General features: G+C 42.0%; 1 protein-coding gene across 11 annotated transcripts in view; it reads left to right on the top strand.

Moving 5' to 3' along the window:
- Positions 1–21,147, top strand: part of FAM81A (family with sequence similarity 81 member A) — a 127,960-nt gene that overhangs the window by 97,260 nt on the left and 9,553 nt on the right. For all 11 annotated transcript variants that reach the window (XM_053670101.1, XM_037151026.2, XM_053670102.1 and 8 more), the window contains 2 exons: positions 13,371–13,500; positions 15,177–15,283. In XM_053670101.1, coding sequence (XP_053526076.1) covers positions 13,371–13,500; positions 15,177–15,283 — 237 coding nt within the window. The remainder of the gene's footprint in view (positions 1–13,370; positions 13,501–15,176; positions 15,284–21,147) is intronic.

Genomic DNA, 21,147 nt, shown 5'->3' with positions numbered 1-21,147 from the left:
GTACCATCTTTTATTTTTATAGCTCAAGGGTCTGGGAACAATCTCAGGAAAACAGTAGATAATCAATGTTTGTTTGGATGAATGATCTAAAAAATCACTGTTAATAGGGTAGAAAAAACTTGAATCCTTTCTCTGGAGGTTAGTTTAAAAAAAAAACAACTCAGCTCTGTTATGACTCTCAGAACAGTGAGGAGTTAGGACTTCAGAGCTGCAGGGCAGAGTCGAGACTTCAGGAGAACGACGAGGATCTCTTAGGTCACGGTAGTTGCGGTTGAAGACTAAGGGGGGCAATGCACGTAAGAGCTCAGTGCGGAGCATGGGACGGCATGTGCATACAGCACGTGGGAGCTGCTGCCCTTAGCTTGTTAGCTCAGGGGCAGCAGCAGCAGTGAAATTGTCCTCAGCGGTGCAATTATCCTGGTTCTAATTACGATGTGAAGAAATTATCCTGACACGCTTTCAGAAATTTTACATTTTTTTCCTGCGGTTTCTTACTAACTGCTCTCCCCAGCTTGTTCCTCCTCTGCAGCAAACACTTCTACTCCAAAACAACGACAAAGTGTGCTGTGAGCACCACATGGTTTTGCTTTGTTTTATATTGGTCTTTCCCTTATAATGTTAATGAGACTTGAATTGTTGAAATAAACGCATGTGAAATAAAAATTCTTCAGAAAAGTTTTAGCTTTTTGTATTTGGCTATGTGATTGTATTGAAGGAATATGTATGAACTTTTTAAGTAATACTCTCGAGTTAGTAGGCTGCTATATTATTTCAGATTTATTTCATAGTGTTTTGGAGGCATTGGTGATGTAATTGACAGGAAACAGGCCCTGATACCTCCCCTCTGGACCCGAGTTAGAGGGGCAAAGGCAAATTTGCAGTGGAGGTGAGAGGCACCCTTACTCCCTCTAAGCAGAGCACATCCTAAAAAAGACTTTCTCAGCATTTTCCATTTCTCCCTAAAGCAGAATATCTGAAATAGTCCATTTTTGCCTTGTTTTCTTCGTTTTTCCAAGACTCAATGAGCACATCCACTTTCCTCTATGAGGTCTGCTTGCATGGTTGATACAGGGTGCAGCCAAGGGGGGGGGGCAAATAGGGATTTGGAATGGGTTCCAGAACTCAAGGTGTTCAGGAAATATTAGGATGTCCTCACCCCTCCCCTCCACAGGTGTGAGTTGGGGAAAGGGACACATGGAGCAGAACATACAGAGCTGTTTTGTACAGCAACAGCTTTGCAGCTAACCTCTGACATGGCCATTTAACATATCTATAACCTTCAACTGGTTGCATAGATGTGTTAAATAGCTGTGGCCATGCTTTGAGCCAGGGGTATGGAAGTGACTTCCACCCAGGATGTAATTGGGGGACAGCTCCCCCTGGTTACAGCGCCTATGTGAGAGCTTGGAGATGATTGGCTCCACAACATGGGGCCACACCTACCCAGACTTACAATGGCAGCCCAGTAAACTTGGAAGAATACAGGAATGCTGGCAGGTGTAACTGATTGTAGGAGGAGTCGGAAATGGGGGTGGAGAGGAAGATTGGTGTGGGGATTTAAATCCAGGCTTGGCAGCCATGTGAGGAGAGAACTACATGGCTTTGCCAGAGTGGGGACCCCTGCAGTTTTAGAGAGAGAGATCCATGTGGTTTTGCCTGAGTGGGGACCCTCGCAGCTTTGATGGGGGGACTCCCGTGGCTTTGGTGAGAGTAAGGACCCCACGGCTTTGGGGTGCACTCCTTGGCCACGTGGCTTAGGAAGCAGGAGAGACTTTGCCTGGAAGAAAAAGGGTGAAAGGACTCTTGCCAGTCCTGGGCCATGAGAAGGTGCCGCGTAGCTTTGGATTAACTGAAGATCCTGGCGACGACACAGCTGATGGTGACGGGACCCTGAATCATGGACGTCTACTTCTTTTCCTGAAATATGGTACCCCAAATTAGGAAGGACTGTGCGTGTCTGTGGGTATTCTAAAGGACTTTGCTATTTTAATGAAGACATTAGGTCACTACTTTAAGTCTGTATAGCTTTAAATAAATATTTCCTTTCCTTTTCACAAATCTCTGGCCTTGAGAGACAGCTTTCCTCTGGTGGCGGACAAGCAAACCTAGTGGGGGGTCCTTTTGGTAATAGTATATCATACCCCCCCACTCCACCCTGTTCGGTAATATGGTGTCAGAGCCTTAGAAAATTATCTGTATACCAAGGCAGATGTGCAAGTTCCCGCAAGGTGAGCAAGCCCAGGTGCAAAGGAAAAAAAAGATAAAATTGGACATCATCAGATTAAATATTTTTGACTATCATAAATAACACTGTTTTGAATATTCACATGGGTTTTTTGTCATATGTTTTCATTTCTCACACACACACACACATACCTAGGAGTGTAATTGCTGAATCCTACAGTACATCTATATTTACCCTTTTGGGGAACAGAACAGCCCGGCTGTTTTCCGCGGGGGCTGCAGCATTTCCCCCGCCAGCAGCAGTGCATGAGGGCTCCGGTTCCTCCACACCCTCTCCGACACTTGTCTGTCTTTTGATTATAGCCAACCTAGTGGGCGTGAAGCGGCGTCTTGTAGTTCTGATTTGCATTTCTCTTAATGACTAACGGCGTTGAACATCATTTAACATACTTATTGGTGATTTGTATCTCTTCTTTGCAGAACTGTTTGTTTAGATCCTTGGCCCATTTTTAAATTGGGGTATTTGTCTTTTTATTTTTGAGTTGTAGCAGTTCTTTATATATTCCAGATGCAATTCTCTTATCAAATATTTGAAAAAAAAATCCCTATTCTGTCTTCTTTTCATATTCTTAATTGGGTACATTTGTTTAAATACTTCTATTCTTTATTCATATTCTCTATTTAATGAGACATTGTCATTAAACCTTCCTTTACTTTTTGAAGCATATTGCTTTTATTTATTTGATTATTTTATATTTCTAACGGCTGCCTTGAGTTTTTGTCTTTTAAACTTGACTGCTGCCCTGTCTCACAGGCAGCTCCTTTTGTCTGCTCTCTCCCGCCCCCTGGGTACAGCTCCCATTTTTCTGTTTCTTTGCATGTCTCAGAATTTTGTTAATAACTGGACACTTTAGGCAGTGTGTTGTTGCAGCCTTTGTGCTCACACACGCACCCTGGGGTTGGTTGGTTTGATGACCTGGCTGGACTGTTTCAGTGGCATCTCTTTCCCCCGCCACGTGAAGCCGCAGACGTCGCTCCTCAGAAGGCACGACACCGCCCAGCAGTGACAGTGCTCTCAGTGAGTCTCTCCTTGTCTCTTTCCCTCATCTTTATGAAGTTGTCCGCCTCTGTTAGTACCACACCCAGATCTTAGGCTCCACTAATTGCTGGCATATTTGCTCTCCTTTTTATGGCAATGCCCTAGAACATAAGCTGCTCTATGATCTGATTCAATTAAATTATTGCCAGCACTTAAGGGCTTAATGATGTACATATGCAATAATTATGTGTATGATATATATATATACAGTACTTATATATATGTACATGCATATATATAATAAATATACATGCATGTGTATTAATTATTACAATGTGGAAGATGAGAAAATGTTTTATTTATTTATTTAATTAATTATTGTTCAAGTACAGTTTTCTGACTTTTACCCCCATCCCTGCCCACCCCCACGTGCTCCCCACCCCCTCCCATTTCCACCCCCCTTAGCTGTTGTCCATGTGTCCTTTATACTAGTTCCTGTAAATCCTTCCACCTTTTTCCCTGAAATTCCCTCCCCTCTCCCCCCTGGTCCCTGTCAGCCTGTTCTCTATTTCAGTGTCTTTGGTTATATTTTGCTTGTTTTTTTGTTTTGTTGTTTAGGTTCCTATTAAAGGTGAGATCATATGGTATTTGTCTTTCAACACCTGGATTATTTCACTCAGCATAATGCTTTCCAGTTCCATCCATGTTGTTGCAAAGGGTAGTAGTTCTTTCTTTCTTTCTGCTGCGTAGAATTCCATTGTGTATATGTACCATAATTTTTTGATCCATTCATTTACTGACAGGCACCTAGGTTGCTTCCAACTCTTGGCTATTGTAAATTGTGCTGCTATGAACATTGGGGTGCATAGGTTATTTTAGATCGGTGTTTTAGGGTTCTTAGGTTATAATCCTAGCAGTGGAATTGCTGGGTCAAAAGGCAGGTCCACTTTTAGTTTTCTGAGAAAATTCCATACTGTTTTACATAATGCTTGTACCAGTCTGCAATCCCACCAACAGTGAACTAGGGTCCCCTTTTCCCCACAACCTCTCCAAATTTGTTGTTTGTTGTTTTGTTTATGATAGCCATTCTGACCGGTGTAAAGTGGTATATCATTGTGGTTTTAATTTGCATCTCTGTGATAGCTAGCAATATTGAGCATCTTTTCATGTGTCTCTGGATCCTCTGTATGTCCTCCTTGGAGAAGTGTCTGTTCAAGTCCTTTACCCATTTTTTAATTGGGTTGTTTGTCTTCTTAGAGTGGAGTCGTGTAAGTTCTTTGTATATTTTGGAGATTAAACCTTTGTCTGAGGTATCATTTGGCAGATATGTTTTCTTATACAGTCGGTTGCCTTTTTATTTTAATATTGTTTTCTTTAACCTTGCAGAAGCTTTTTATTTTGATGAGTTCCCATTTGTTTATTTTTTCCTTTATAGTAAAAATGTTGCTGTATGAAATATCTGAGATTTTCCTGCCAATGTTCTCCTCTAGGACTTTAATGGTGTCCTGGCTTATATTTAAGTCTTTTATCCACCTTGAATTTATTTTGGTGTATGGTGTAAGTTGGTGCTCAAGTTTCATTTTTTTGCATGTAGCTATCTAGTGCTCCCAACACCATTTGCTGAAGAGGCTATCTTTACTCCATTTTATGTTACTGCCCTCTTTGTTGAATATTAATCGATTATAGAGAGTTGGGTTTATTTCTGGGCTCTCTGTTCTGTTCCATTGGTCTATGAGCCTATTTTTATGCCAGTACCAGGCTGTTTTGATTACAGTGGGCTTGTAATACAGTTTGATATCGGGTATTGTGATCCCTCCTACTTTGTTCTTTCTCAAAATAGCAGCTGCTATTCAGGCTTGTTTATGGTTCCATATAAATTTTTGAAGTGTTTGTTCTATGTCTGTGAAATATGCCATTGGTACTTTAATAGGTATTGCATTGAATCTGTAAATTGCTTTGGGTAGTATGGACATTTTGATGATATTAATTGGAAGATGAGAAAATGTTTTAAACGTTATTGCTTTTGGTGTGCTATGCCACTGTGTCACAAGCTATAAGAGAAGTTCTGCTTAAGCCTGTTGCGCAAGTGATACCTTTGGGCCCCAGTAGGACTTCCTCTTCTCAGTGATCTGTTGGCCAAGTGATAGAGTCCTTCTGCCACCTGATGGCCACAGCTAGGAAATGTACCTGAGATCCTGCCCCAAAGGCTGGAAAAATAAAAACTGGGAATCTGTAATATAAAATATTAAGGATGAAATAGGACAACTGATCAGATTCATTGCAAATTCTGTGTAACTGAAGTTATTGAGCATGTATGCAGCTATGCTAGAGTGCTGAGGCCATCTTTTGTGTTTTTTTGAAAAGACAAGAACAATGTCTTTAATTTGATACTAGATGAAAGAGCAACATTGCTTTCCCCCTTCTTTATATGTATATTATATATGCTTTATGTATGTAAATATATATTAATATGTAATTTCAGAGTTATAAATATATGCAGGAGTCACCATTTGTCAACATTTTGTCTCACTTTATTATTCTATCATGTATAATTTTTTCTGAAATATTTGAGAGTAAGAATAATGTTGCTTTTAACATAAAAAACTGAGTTGATTCCACTGTGTATGTTTGCTGATGAGAGGCTCTGGTTTCTCACACCGTGTCTCTCCACTTCCCCTGCCTGCTCTGCCACTTTGCTTATAACGGTGCACAAGTAATACGGCTGGTCATACACAGGCAGGCGTACGATGGCAGATACAAAACAAAAAAATGAGGGCTCGCCAGCTCCATCTCTGTTTTACTCCTTTGAAGCAACTAATGTTAACAATTTGGTGTCTTTCCTTTTAGACTTTTCTCATACATTGTTGTAAAATAATTATTTATTATTGTAGGAATATAATGATTTGCAGCAAAATAATTACCTGTAAAATTAATTGTAATTTTACAAAGTTTTATATATATAATAAAAAGTTTTAAAATAAATATATTTTTATAAAATATATATAATAAACTTTACATATATACATATGTATAAAATTCTGCCACTTAAGTGTTTTTACACAATAATATATTGTGGGCCTCTTTCCAATATACACGTAGATTTATTTACGTATTTATTTAATCCTCACCCAAGAGCATGCCCCTTAATTTTAGAGAGAGGGGCAGGGAGACAGAGCGAAGGAGAGAAACATCAGCGTTTGCCTCTGGTATACACCCCAACCAGACCAGGGACCAAACCGCAGCCTAGGCATGTGCCCTGACTTTGGATGAAACCTACAACCTTCTGGTTTCTAGGACGATGCTCCAACCAGCTGAGCCACACTGGCCAGGGCAATCTAGCGTACTTTGCAATTGGATGTGGAGTATTCTGCTGCATGTATGTACCACAGGTCAGTGTATTTCATGGGAACCTGTATTAATGGGAACTTCTGAGTAGTATGTTGGTCTCCGACTGAGATACAACACAAGCTATAGCTAGTGAAAATAGTGAACCATGTGCTTCAAGATAATGTTGACATCTTTCCAAATAACTTTCCAAACACATTGTGTCCCTTGAACAGCTTTGTAAAGATGATGAAACCAGTCTGATGTAATGATACCAAAGAGTTTCCATCCAGTAAGCTTATGTTCAGATTGGGAAATAATGCCTTTCTATAGTATTTTTGTATTTCATGGTAGGTTAAAACCCCATGTTTCCCCAAATATGATTTAAACAATATTTTGCTAAAAATCATTAACTCACTCAGAAATAAACTCAAGTCTCTATGGTCAATTAATATTGGACAAAGGGGACAGCAACATAAAATGGAGTAAAAATAGCCTCTTCAACAAATAGTGTTGGGAGAACTGGACAGCTATGTGCAAAAAAGTGAAACTCGAACACCAACTTACACCATACACCAAAATAAATTCAAGGTGGATAAAAGACTTAAATATAAGCTGTGAATCCATTAAAGTCCTAGAAGAGAACATAGGCAGAAAGATCTCAGATATTTCACGCAGCAACATTTTTACTGGTATGTCCCCTAGAACAAGGGACATAAAGGAAAGAATAAACAAATGGGATCTCATCAAAATTAAAAGCTTTTGCAAGGCTAAAGAAAACAGTATTAAAATAAAAAGAGAACCAACTGTATGGGAAAACAGATTTGCCAATGATACCTCAGACAAGGGTTTAATCTCCAAAATATACAAAGAACTTACATGACTCCACTCTAAGAAGACAAACAACCCAATTAAAAAGTGGGCAAAGGACTTCTCCAAGGAGGACATACAGAGAATCCAGAGACACATGAAAAGATGCTCAATATTGCTAGCTATCACAGAGATGCAAATTAAAACCACAATGAGATACCACTTCATACCGGTCAGAATGGCCATCATAAACAAAGCAACAAACAAACAACAAGTTTTGGAGAGGTTGTGAGGAAAAGGGGACCCTAGTTCACTGTTGGTGGGATTGCAGACTGGTATAACCACTATGGAAAACAGTATGGTATTTTCTCACAAAACTAAAAATGGATCTGCCTTTTGATCCAGCAATTCCACTGCTAGGATTATACCCTAAGAAACATCAATCCAAAATAACCTATGCACCCCAATGTTCATAGCAGCACAATTTACAATAGTCAAGAGTTGGAAGCAACCTAGGTGCCCAACAGTAAATGAATGAATCCAAAAACTATGGTACATTTACTCAATGGAATTCTATGCAGCAGAAAGAAAGAAGGAGCTCCTACCCTTTGCAACAGCATGAATGGAACTGGAAAACATGCTGAGTGAAATAAGCCAAGCAGTAAAAGACAGATAGCATATGATCTCACCTTTAATAGGAACCTAAACAACAAAACAAACAAACAAGCAAAATATAACCAGAGACATAGACATTGAGAGCATGCTGACAGTGACCAGAAGGGAGAGGGGAGGGAATTTCAGAGGAAAAGGGTAAGGGTTTACAGGAACAAGTATAAAGGACACATGGATAAAAACTAAGGGTGGGGTGGAAATGGGAGGGAGGTGGGGAGCACGTGGGGGTGGGCTTGGCTGGGCTGGGAGTAAAAGACAGAAAACTGTACTTGAACTACAATGAAAATAAATTTTAAAAATTATGAACTCAAAATAAAGCAGAAGATTCTGTATTTGGTGTTGATTTTTTACCATTATTTGTGAATTGGGGTGATTTGTAGGGACTAAATGAAACAATACATATGAAGTATCTTGTATAGTGTATGGTACCTAGTAAATATTCCTTATATTTACTCATTCACAGATATTTGTTGAGCCTCTACTACTGTGCCAGGAACTAGGGTCTAGTGATGGAACAGGCCGAGAGCATCCTTGCTTACACGGGGGTGATGTTCTGTCTCACCAGGAAGACAGACATTAAACAGCTTACTGCAAAATATTTAATTTTACTTATTATTTGGATCATTCAGTTTGATTTTTTTTTTGTTCACAGTTTTGTGTCTTTGGAGTTAATGCCTAAAAATATATTCACCTTTCAAGATTTAGAGTAAAACCTGCCACATTGCCCTCTGGAAAGCTTATAAACATGTTATCCCACTTGTATTCTACAAACTCCAACATTGCACATTCACATTAAAAAAGTATTTCTGATACAAAAGCATAGTGGCATCACTGTTCTTTTAATTTATGTATATATTTTATTATGAATATTGAAAATTTAAAAATGCATTTGTGATGTTGGTCAGATTGAAAATATTTAAAATATTTAAGTCAATATTTTAAAAATTCTGTCCTACTAATTTTTTTTATTACTTTTTTAAAAGATTGTAGCATTTCAACAAAATAAGTGAGCTAGACAAATTGTTTCACTTAGAGAAAACATGAGTTGGCACCAAATAAGGACCAACTTTGGAATCATTGAACTGGTAGCTTAGTTTCTTCAGAGTCTGTAATGAATTGCGTTTCCCAACGGTCTCCCCAGTTTGCTTGCTGTTGCTTCTCATGTCACGCTCCTCATCTCTGGGTGTTGTCGTCTTCTGACCGAAGGATATATTTTTAGTGACTCCTTTTATGTGGGCTGTGGGTGATGCATTTCTTAATCTTCCTGTGTCTGAAACTGTCTTTATCTTTGTTTTCACTTATTCTTGGATGATACATTGTTTTTGCTCAATATTTCTTCATCATCTTGTAACGTCTATTGTTTTCTGACATCTGTTGTGTGTTGTCTTACAGTCAGTCTTTGGTGGGTTACCAATCTTTAGTAGTTTTTGTCTTTATTGTGGGTCATCTGAATCTCAGCATGCTCTGTTTATTTTTTCTATTTACTCTATTTATTCTGTTTATTGATCCCATGATGAACTCACTGAATAGTTTAAAAACTCATGTCTTTTTTTCAGTTTTATGAAATTGCCAGCACTCACACCCCACACATTGCTTCTCTGTCATCCTCTCCATTTCCTCCTTCTGGAACTGTTCACTTCCTTCTTGACTTATGGTAGTAACATGTCTGTATATTTCCTCCTTGTTCTGTAACTATCTTTCATGTTTCTCTGTCTTTGCTGCATGCGGAGTGAGCTCCTTGTTACGGTCTTCCAATCCACTGATTTCATCTTCTATCGTGTCCAGTCTAGAGTCTGTTAGGTGTGTTAAGACAACTGTGTAGTTTATTCCCAGGACTTCTAATTTTTTTCTCTTATACACTGGCTCTTCTTTCATCTCTGCCTGATTTTGACCGCTAATTTAGCATTCTGTTGATGGATGTTAATCTAGCTTTGATTTTTTTAGTGTCTTAAATATATTTATTCTAAGCACATTTGATCCCAGTTTTTCTTAATGATTTCCATGGCTGGTGGAGCCCCACTCAAGTCTCTGGTTTCAGTTACCCTGGTCGTAAGTGGGGCCAGTCGTTGATATTGTCGCCTGTGGGAACTGAAATTTCTTTTTTTTTAAATAAGATTTTATTTTTTAGAGATGGGAAATGAGGGAGAAAGAGAGAGAGAGAAACATCAATGTGTGGTTGCCTCTTGCATGACACCCACTGGGGATCTGGCCCGCAACCCAGGCATGTGCCCTGACTGGGAATTGAACCCGAGACCTTTGGTTTGCAGGCCGGCACTCAATCAACTAAGCCACACCAGCCAGGACTGAGATTTCTTTTTACTACTGTTGGTTTTCAGATGTAGAGCCCCAGCTGCCTCTGACACCAGCTGTGACGAGACACGTGCTTTGTTCTATCTACTGAACACCTGTCTTCTTCCCACTCTCTCCCATTCTTTATTGTCCTTTGGCTTTATATTATTTTATTATTATTGTTATTATATGCATCTAGTGTCATCTTGGTAGATTTTCAGAAGGGAACCAATGTAAGGGCATATGTGTTGTCCACCACGTTTAACTGAAGGAGCAGGTAGTAGTTTCTATTTGCAACATTTTAATACAAAGTGATTAGTAAATTGGTTAAATATTATAGCTTATTAGAAAGCCTACCACGCATGGGCATGCGCCTGTCTTTGCTCATGGCTTATAAACTCTAGACCTATAATATTTTATTTTCTCTAGCTTCTGGAGGGGTATGATTTAACTTTTGTTAATTGCTATGCTGTTTTTAATTGTTGATTGCAATAGTCTAAGTGATTTAGAGAGTGAGACTCTTTTCAGTATCTAAATCATTTAGGGAATAGTTACAAGCCTTGTTCAGGCCTCAGGGCAGATATCACACCCTGGAGAATACAGCCCCAGGACCTTTAGGACAACTGTAGACCGCTGATTTGCTGAGACCGCAACTGGCCGTGGGCTTGTGCTCCTTTGTGGGCATTTATAATGACTTGTTCCTCAAGTTCCCAACCTTCTGAGCGCATTTGTCAGAATCGGGATAATGAACGAGATGTCAACTGTAATTTTCATCAATAATAGCGAAATATACATATAAGCTAAATAACATTTTAGTAGAGGTGGCATACATTTTTACTTTTAATTTCTAGGTGGTAGAGCGTATGTACCGAAGAGAGAAAGTTCCCACTCTACTGTACTTTGTACAGCAGACATTCTACAAACATTGCTGAGTGAATGAATGAATTGTGGGTTGGGGTTGCAACCACAGCCTCTTCACTTTTACTGTACGTTGCCTTGAATCTGACCTGACTTTCGTGACAGTAACATAAGCCCACGTATTTCCAGGTCTGGCTTCCTTGACCTCCGGCCTCATTTCTGCTTTAGGAGGGGCCCAGGCAAAGATGGTAGGATAGTGCCTAGTCCATAAAATTGTAATATATTTTTCATATATGGCTATTGATCAAAATATTTTCCTCGTGTAAGTATTTTTTCTCACTATAAAAATTATTCATATTTATTTCAGGAATGCTTTACAATGTAGAGAAGAATGAAAAATAAAGTAAAAATCACACATACTCCAGAGATAGTTGGTTAATATTTTGCATATTTTCTTGTGATATTTTAATGACTGTATGTATGAAGGGTCACTCAAGAAAACAGAAAACACTCTAAGTATTTTAGCAGGAAGGGATTTAATACAGAAAATCACAGCTTGCAAAATCATTGGACGATCTGGGGAAGCAAAGTGCAGGAAACTCAGTGGCTTTGGGGAAAACAGGAAGTGGAGAATCACAGAAAGGAGCCGTTGGTGATCTCGGCTGCCCACAGCGTGGAAGGAAATGCTTTTCAGGAGTGGGCCTAGAGTGGCTGCAAACCTAACTTTGGCGGTTTACCCGTGTGTCTGCCTGCCTGCTGCCACTGGAGAAGAATAACGGCTTCCCCTTGTCTTCTACCTTCCACATCTCGCATCGGTGCCTTTCACTGGGGGAATCTCAGTCAGAACCAAGCTAGTAAGGGAGCCTGGGAAGTGCAGGTTTGGGGCTGCTGCCTGACGATGTGCAGAGAACGTTCGCAAGGGGCGAGATGCTGTGTCGGTTTTGAGTGAGCCATTCGTAGAATTGCTTCCCCTTGTCCCCAGTCTCCCAGTATGTTTTTCTAAGTCTCTCACTATTAGCTGATCCCCATCTCTTATTCTGGTCAAAATGAACCACCAGATAAATTGTTTGAAGTTCTGCCAACTGTGAGGGTTTCCCTCCTATAATATCCTTAGCACCACTGCCAAGAGGAGTTTTAAGAGTCAGCAGTTTTCTAGAAGGTGCCAGAATATCCAGTATGACTATCTGTAAATCAGGCCTGACTTTTTCTCCTTCAGTCCACGAGGTTATCTAACACTCCCCCAGGGACTGCAGGTCGAGTTGCAGGAGAGCTGGTGCAGAAGCAGGGCTAGGCCATGGGAGTCTGCCCCCATGTAATTTACTTACGCCTTTACAACCTGCTCAAGCTTCACGTCTGGACATACCCCTCCCCTCGGAGATGGAGTGCAGCTCAATGCCCATCTGTAGGGCTTGGTGTTCCTGCGGACCGCCCAGGTTGCATGGTCACTTCACGGCCCAGGACTGGGCATGCTGTCTCTGGCGCAGCCCAGTAGCAAGCCAGCAGCTACTTCTTAAAGAAAGAATGATTGTATTGGAATAAGCGATGACTTTGCTCTGAATCCCTCCGGGTCCATTCTTTGATTTTCCTATTAGGTCTAGACAGAGGCTTGTACACAGCTTACCTGCCACCCATACTTTGAGTACCATTGGCACTGCCAAGCTGTAAGACCCAAGGGGAAGAGCCCCTTTCTTGGCCGCTTGGACCCGCTGTAGCACCTTCCGCCGTAGCACCTTCCCCGGCTCTGGACCGTCTTCAGAGAACACAGCCCCGGAGGTGATTTGGTAGAAGGTTAAGAGGAGCACTTTCAGATGTGGTAGAAATTGCCTCCAAAATTCAAAGAGGCCCCAAGCTTGAAAGGGCTGAGGTGGTTCTGGAGAATGACAGACTGCATCCGACACACTCTACATGCTTTTTGTGGTGGGGCTCTCACTGCTTAAATGGTTTTGTAGTCATGAGCCCTGTAAAGCTGTTGCCCTTTGATGGTTATGTCCCTGGTCTTATTAAGCATACCCCTGTGGTTCAACGTAAAAACCGTAATGAGGGCAGCTCTCTGAATTCCTGTGAACCTCTGTTAAAAAGAATGACTCATAGGCAGTTTCTTTGAGGAGAGTCATGCATTTTATAGTATGTAAGGGAGTTTTGGCACTTGTTTTCACCCTTTAATGAGAATAGGCTTTGTTGTTTGCCCGGACAGATGTGACGCCAGCATAGCCAGACTCTCTGCCGAGCACAAAACGACCTACGAGGGGCTTCAGCACCTGAACAAGGAACAGCAAGCTGCCAAACTTATCTTGGAAACGAAAATCAAAGACGCAGAGGGACAGGTACGGCCTGCTTCAGGCAGCCAGTTAAAAGTGGTCATTGTTCCAAGCTAAGAATAACGTGGCGCTGACTGATTCTTACAGGACACGGTAGGTAGGGCACCCAGCGTAAGTAAGCATCATCTCTTTTCTTGGCTTCTCCTTCCTTCCACGTCACCGGAGTGGCACTTCCTGAGTGTGGCAACCAAACCACTGAGATTTGTCGGTATAGTCCTAATTTCAAAGATTCTTTTCTCTCACTCTTACAACAATTAATATACTTTAGACATTCTAAATTATAACTCGAAAACTACCTCTCACACACATAAGTGATCAGCATTCTTTTACCTGCCAGTCGTCCCAATTTTGGGTTTGAGGAAATGTTGCTCTGTCCACTGGGACTCATTGTATGTGCTGCCCCGTCCCATAGTCTGTACCTGGGGAACAGTCGGGACAAAGCTTGAGGATAAGCTGGCTAATGCATTTTCAGAGTATTCTGCCTTGGAGTTTATAGAGTAATTTTACAAAGCAAAGTTCTTGGCGTTTTACCGTGTGCTTTTTGGCCACTTAAAACTTCCCCTTTGCCAGAACGGGGCCTGTCGTTGTAGGACTTTGCCCACAATATTTGCTCTACTTACTATTCTTCATTTAAAAAGGGACTGTTCCAGGAATGTGGGGCGTCTGGTCAACTTGTTGGATTAAAAACACTGTGTCTTAACTACATCCAGTAAATGAAAAACACAGGTATTATAAAGCCATAAAAAGAAGAATAGAATGGCAGTAAGTCCAATTACTTTTAGTTCAATAACTTTTATCACAGAAGAGTGAGGATAGGCCAGAAAAATAAATGCTAAGGAAATATTAAGCTTTCTGGTAGCCAAGCCATGTAGAATAGAAAGCCATAAAAAGATATATTTTTTTCTTTGTTCTGGACTTGATAAATACGTGTTCCATGAGTCTTTAAGTAAGGAACACTGAACATCATACTTGCAGAAAATAAAGAAGTTTCATATAGCACTCGTTTTGTATGAAATGTTAATAAAGAGATGAGGCGACTGGGTAAACAGTGGGAGGAAGGAGTGAGAGGGACCTTCTTCACAAATCATATGTTCCGGTGACTTAACAACCTGGGGTAAGTCCGGGACCTTAGCGGGTTTTGTAAGCAATAAGAATTCCGTTCATGCCGTGGCTGGTGTAGCTCAGTGGATTGAGCCCGGGCTATGAACCAAAGGGTCACCAGTTTGATTCCCAGTCAGAGCACAGGCCTGGGTCGCCAGCCTGGTCCCTAGTGGGGGCCACATGAGAGGCAACCACACATTGATGTTTCTCTCTCTATTTCTCCCTCCCTTCCCCTCTAAAAATAAATAAATAAGATCTGAAAAAAAAAATCCTGTTCTCTGTGACCAGCAGTTCCATCAGTGGTAAAACTGTCCAGGTGACAGTGACCGTATTTGTGCCAGCAGGTGGAGGTAGTGTTCTGGGCAGACACTTGCTCCTCAGAGAGCTCGGTGCACGACTTGATGGGTGATGGGTGCGTGTGAGAGAAAAGGGAAGTGGGCCAACGAGGTGCACTCCTAGGTGAACGTCCTCAGTTAGACCGAATCTGCACCTCCTGTGCCTTGAATGCAGCTTACGGAATGCCTCCTGGAATGACCTCTGAGCAGGTGGATGCGCTAGTACAAGCCAAGTCTCTTTTCCAGATCTCTCAGCTTTTGAACAGAGTGGACTTGTCGATATCGGAGCAAAGCACCAAGCTGAAGATGTCCCACAGGGACAGCAACCACCAGCTGCAGCTCTTGGACACGAAGTAAGTGATAACTCAGAGACATCTTTACTTTGGTAGAAGTTCTTCATGAACTTCTTAATACTGCACTGTTTTTCCCTCTTGGTTTTTATTTATTGCGTAAACAACTGGAAGTTCAAAGGAAAAGTTTCCGGGTAGCATGCTGTCACTTTGCCTTCCTAGTTTTGGGGTTTGGTGGGTGGACAGTAATCTATCTATTCATTTGAGAAAACACGTGAGCACTGGCCCAGGTGCTGAGGATAAGTAATGATGAGAAACACACTCTATTCCTATCCTTGTGCGGTTTACAGTCCAGGGATTGATGAGCATCCATTAATGACTAAAATTAGCATTTGCTACATTATTACCAATAGTGATTAAGTGCTTTGAAGAAGAGGGACACGGTGTGGTAGGACGGATAATGGTCCCCCCATGTCACCATGTTACCTGTGGATATGGCCTCTTGCATAGTAAAAAGGGACTTTGCATATATGATTATGATTTTGAAGTGGGTAAATTATCCTGGGTTATTTGGGTAAACCTGATGCCACCCCTTCAAGTCCCTGTGAGAGGGAGGCAGGAAGGTCAGGGTCAGGACAGAGGACCATGTGACACAGAAGCAGAGATGGGAGTGGGAAGGCAGGAGGAAGGGGCCACAAGCTGTGGACGCTGAAAAAGGCAAGAAAATGGTTCTCCCCTCAGAGTTTCAGAAGGAACCACCACTGCTCACGCCTCCACTTCAGTCCAGGGAACCTGATTTCAGGCCTCTGGCCTTCAGAACTGGGAGAAAGTAGATGTGTTGTTTTTTGCCCCCACGTGGGTGGTCATTTGTCACAGCAGCCACAGGAAGCTGACACAGTGGTGCTGTGAGGGGCAATAACAGGGGCTTGGCTGTGGGGCCGTCCTGAGGAAGCCGTGCTGGAAGTGAGAAGTGAAGGGTGAGTGGATTCGTTGGGTGAAGAGGGAGTTGGGAATACAGGGGATGGAATAGCCTGTCTTTGGGAGAATTGTGGCCCTGGCTGGTGTGGCTCACTTGGTTGGAGCATCATCCTGTAAACTGAAAGGTCGCCAGTTCTATTCCCAGTCAGGGCAACATGCCTGGGTTGCAAGTTCGTTCCCTGGTGGGGGGTGTAAAAGAGGAAACCAATGGATGTTTCCCTCTACCTCCCTCTCTCTTTCTCTTTCTCTTCCTCCCTTCCTTTCCCCTCTCTCCAAAATCATCAAGCATGTGCTTGGGTAAGGATTAAAAAAAAAAAGAACCTGCAAGATGGCAAACCGGCCAGGACTGAGGCTGAGGGGAAGTGAGGGCTGGAGCAGAGAGGTGCGACCGAGGAGGAGGCGGGCCAGCTTGCGGGGCCTTGTGGACCTCGGTCGGGCCTTCTGTCCCACCACTAGAGCGGGAAGGAGCCCCTGGGGTATTTTAAGCAGATGAAGTGACATATATCCATATATATGAAATTTTTATCAATGGCCTTGATTGCAGTTGGAAACGGATCACAAGGGGCGGAAGCAGCGACGGAGACATCATGGCTGTTAGGGGCACACCGTTGGGCAGTCCGGGTGGGGGAGGTCTGCACCAGGGTGAGGTGGAGCTCTCTAGTTAGTGTCCTCTAGTTTGTTATACTTTCCCACGTTCTTACAGCGACCCGTTAGAGTCACTGTCCCTGCCCGCAGTGAAACTCACCTGCTGCTCTTCTGCTCAGTCACAGACCATACACCTCCTGTCATGACTTCATGAGCGTGGCATTTTCCTGCCAATGCCGACCCAGTATTGACTGTATATGTTTATATGTGGGTGTGTGCATTTATGTATATTTGACTTAATATATTTTTTAAAGATTTTATTTATTTTTAGAGAGAGGGGAAGGGAGGGAGAAAGAGAAGGGGAGAAACATCCATGTGTGGTTGCTTCTTGCACACTGCCACTGGGGACCTGGCCCACAACTCAGGCACGTGCCCTGACTGGGAATGAACCAGCAACCTTTGGTTTGCAGGCCAGTGCTCAGTCCACTGAGCTATAGCATCCAGGGCTGACTTAATCTATTCTTTAAAGGTGACTACGGGAACTTTGGTAGAGGCTGGTGGAAAGTTTAAGTCAATCATTTTCCCAGTCCTCGCATCTCATTGCCTCCATGGTTAATGCTGTTTCAGTGTCATTGCCAATTTAACGATTTACTTGTGAAAACCACCTTTTCTTTCCTCTGTGTGTGTTTGTATAATTATTGAGTTATGTCACTATTTCTCATAGAGCCTACAAGCTGGCCAAGTGTGGAAAGAGCTCTCTAATCCTTTCTTCGATCACACAGGAAGAAAATGAACATTTTAGTATTTTTTTCTTCTGTGAATTATTTCCTTAGGAGATATTACTAGTCAGCAGACGTGAACATCTTTATTTTTCTTCCTACAATTTCAAGTTTGGCAGTCTACACACAAAGTCTGTTCACAGAGGAAAGGGGACAAAGCTTGGGGCCTGTGTGAGACAGAGGGACGTATTGGAGACCCAAAGGGTGAGACACCAGTGGGGTGAACCACGGGAAATCCCACTCCACAAAGCGGTTGTAAGGACACTTACCTGTCTGAATCTCAGCTCTGGGTGGAGGAGTAAAAGGTATTTCTTAAAAGTCCAGGATCACAACACGACCTCTATATGGATTTAGAACTATGATGCACCTTACCTAAGTGGCTTCAAGGAAACCACAGTGGGTAATTATCTTAGAAAGATCCTGATTCGGTAGCGGCCTGAGATTCCTGGCCAAAGCAAATGTAAATCCTCGGTGTTCATGTCTTCCCACAGACAAAGGAAGTACTAAAGAACACGAATTTACAATCAAATATTGTCAACAACACAAGGAAAAAAAGCCACGTATGGGATCGGGTCAGAAGAAACAACAAAAAACAGACTCAGAATTCTGAGTACCACATGTGTAGGAAGTATTGTGTAAAATAAGTGTACGTGTACATGTATGTATGTATGTATTCACACACACATTTTAAAAGTATGACTAAGAGGTAAGAGATTATCCAAAATGACCCATCAGAATTTAAATGACCAAACAGAACTTGTTCGAAATATAATAATAAAAAATGAGAGCTGTAGCCTCTGAGTGGACTGGACCAGGGAGCCTGAACAGTGGCCGCAGCCAAGAGCCCCACGTGGTTGCTGAGCACGGCCAGTCCCAGGCAGGGAACCCAGCCAGCGACCCTGCCCAAACCCGGCACGTGGCCTGTGGCCCTAGACCGGGGAGCCCAGACAACAGCTCCACCGGCTGCAGAGCGCGGCTTCCAGCTCCACGCAGCTGCGAGGTACACAGTGGTGGCCCTGCCTGACCAGGGAGCCAGGTCAGTCACCTCTCCCAACAGTGGAGCACAGCCTGCTAAGTTATGGAGCATAACCCGAGGCCCTGTGATCACAAATCCCAGCCTGTGGTCCTGCCTGAACCTGAGCCCAGCTAGGGGCAGCACCTGGCCAGGGAGTACAGTGTGGGCCCCACCTGATCAGGTGCAGTTGTGGAGCCAGCCCGCAGCCCTGTCCCGTCGTGGAGTCCAGCCAGCAGCACCATGTGCCAGGGGACACAGCTTCCAACCCCGCCCAACCAGAGGTAACTTCAGAGCCCAGTTATCGGCTCCACAGGATGACGCAGCTCACCCAGGGCCCTGCCAGGACAGGGAGCCCAGCCAGTGGCCCCCACTACCATGGAGCGTGGAAAGCAACTCTGCCCAACGAGAGACATGACAGACGTATATAGATCATTCCATCCAACACATTCTTCTTAAGTACACACAGAACATCCTCTAGGATAGGTCATATGTTAGGCCACAAAACAAGTCTTAACAAGCTAAAGAAGATTGAAATAAAACCAAGTACCTTTCTTTCTTTCTTTTTTTATAAACCACAATAGCATCAAATTAGAAATCAATAACAGGAGCAAAACTGGAAACTAAACAACCCATTCCTGAATAATAAATGTATCAAAGAAGAGCAACAGGGAAATTTTAAAATCTTGAAATAAATAAAAATGGAAACACAATATACCAAAACTTATGGGATGCAGCAAAAGCAGTTCTGTGGGGGAAGTTTACACTAATAAAAGTGTGTATCTTGAAAAAAGAAAGGTTTTGGATAAGTAACCTAACTTTATACTTCCATGGATTAGAAAAAGAATAACAAACTAATCTCAAAGGTAGCAGAAAGAAAAAATAAAGCTTAAACTAGAAATAAATGAAATATGAAATATAAAACAATTTTTAAAAGATGGAAAAAATAAGCAAAATTAATTGTTGGTTTGTTTGAAAGATAAACCAAATAGACAAAACTTTAGTCAGGCTAACCAAGAAAAAAAAGAAAGAGGATTCAAATAAATAAGATTATAAATGAAAAAGGAGACATTACAACTGATACCACAGAAATGCAAAGGATCGTAACAGACTACTATGAACAATTATGCCAACAAATTGGATAACCTAGAAGAAAATCAATGAATTCCTGGAAATATACAACGTACCAATACAGAGTTATGAAGAGAATCTGAACAGAACAATAATAAGAAGTGTTGGGGACTGCTCTGTGTAGCCCTGTGAGTGCAGGCTCTGAAAGGGGCTATAAGTCTCCCTGGAAAACCAGGTAACCCAGGTGGCAGACATGACCCGACTCTGACACTGGGGGTTCCTGTGGGAATCAGGCCTGAAATGCACTTTGTATCTTTTGAAGCTTGCTCTGCTTTGCTTTGTATGGTTCTGTCGATACACACCAGATATTTAAGTTCAAGGCATAAGGAGTAAACTCTTTTCTCATGAAACACGTCTTAAAGACCGTCTGGTGTCAGCATGGCTAGCAGACCCTGACCTATGACAGATCTCTGTGTTCCTTCAATTGTTATCTATAGATAATACCTGTTTGTGTATGGCATAGGCTTTTGACATTGATCGATGAGTTGTGCACGTAGGCTGTACACACCTACACATACCATTCCTAGTGAAAGCCGTTCGGGAGGAGGGCTCAGGGCTTTCTCCACTAGAGGGAATCGCCACCCTTTTTCCCGCCAGAACAACGAGATTTTGTCTGGGATGATTTATTTCTCATCGCAGTGGCCAGGAGAGCTCTGCTGGATGGAGTTCCTCCCACAAAGAAGATTGAATCAGTAATCAAATACCTCCTCACAAACAAAAGCCCAGGACCAAATGGCTTCATGGATGAATTCTACCAAATATTTGAAGAAGGATTAATGGCAACCATGTTCAAACTCATCCAAAAAATTGGAGAGGAGGGAACACTTCCAAATTCATTCTATGAGGCCAGCATTACCCTGATGCCAAAGCCACATATAGATGCTACAAGAAAATATCCTTGATGAACACAGATGCAGAAATTCTCAACAAAATACCAGCAACCAAATTCAAAAGTACATTAAAGGGATCATTCACCATAATCAAATAGGATTAATCCTTGGGCTGTAAGAATGGTTCAATATAGGCTAATCAATCAATGTAATATACCACATTAACAGAACAAAGGACAAAAATCATAAGATCATCTCCTCAGACTCAGAAGAAGCATTTCAACACCTTTTCATGATAAAGATTACAAACCTAATTAAGAAAAAGTGTATCTTCTCCTTCTTAAGCAAGAGGAGTAAGAAGGTATAGAAGGAATGTACGCCAACCTAATTAAGGCCATATGTCATAAGGCCACTGCTAACATCATACTCAATGATGAAAATCTGAACGTTTTTCCTCTGAGACCAGGAACAAGACAAGCATGCCCAGTCTCGCTTGTATTCATCATAGTACCACAAATGCTAGCCAGAGATAGCAGGCAATAAAAACAAAAAACTTTCAAATTTAAAAAAGTATTGTAAAATTATCCCTGTTTGCAAACATGATATAGAAAG

This window comes from Artibeus jamaicensis, unplaced genomic scaffold (assembly GCF_021234435.1).
Source record: "Artibeus jamaicensis isolate MK-2021 breed Jamaican fruit bat unplaced genomic scaffold, CSHL_Jam_final contig_548, whole genome shotgun sequence".
In the NCBI taxonomy this organism is placed as follows: Eukaryota; Metazoa; Chordata; class Mammalia; order Chiroptera; family Phyllostomidae; genus Artibeus; species Artibeus jamaicensis.
This window is presented reverse-complemented; position numbering and strand designations above follow the sequence as displayed.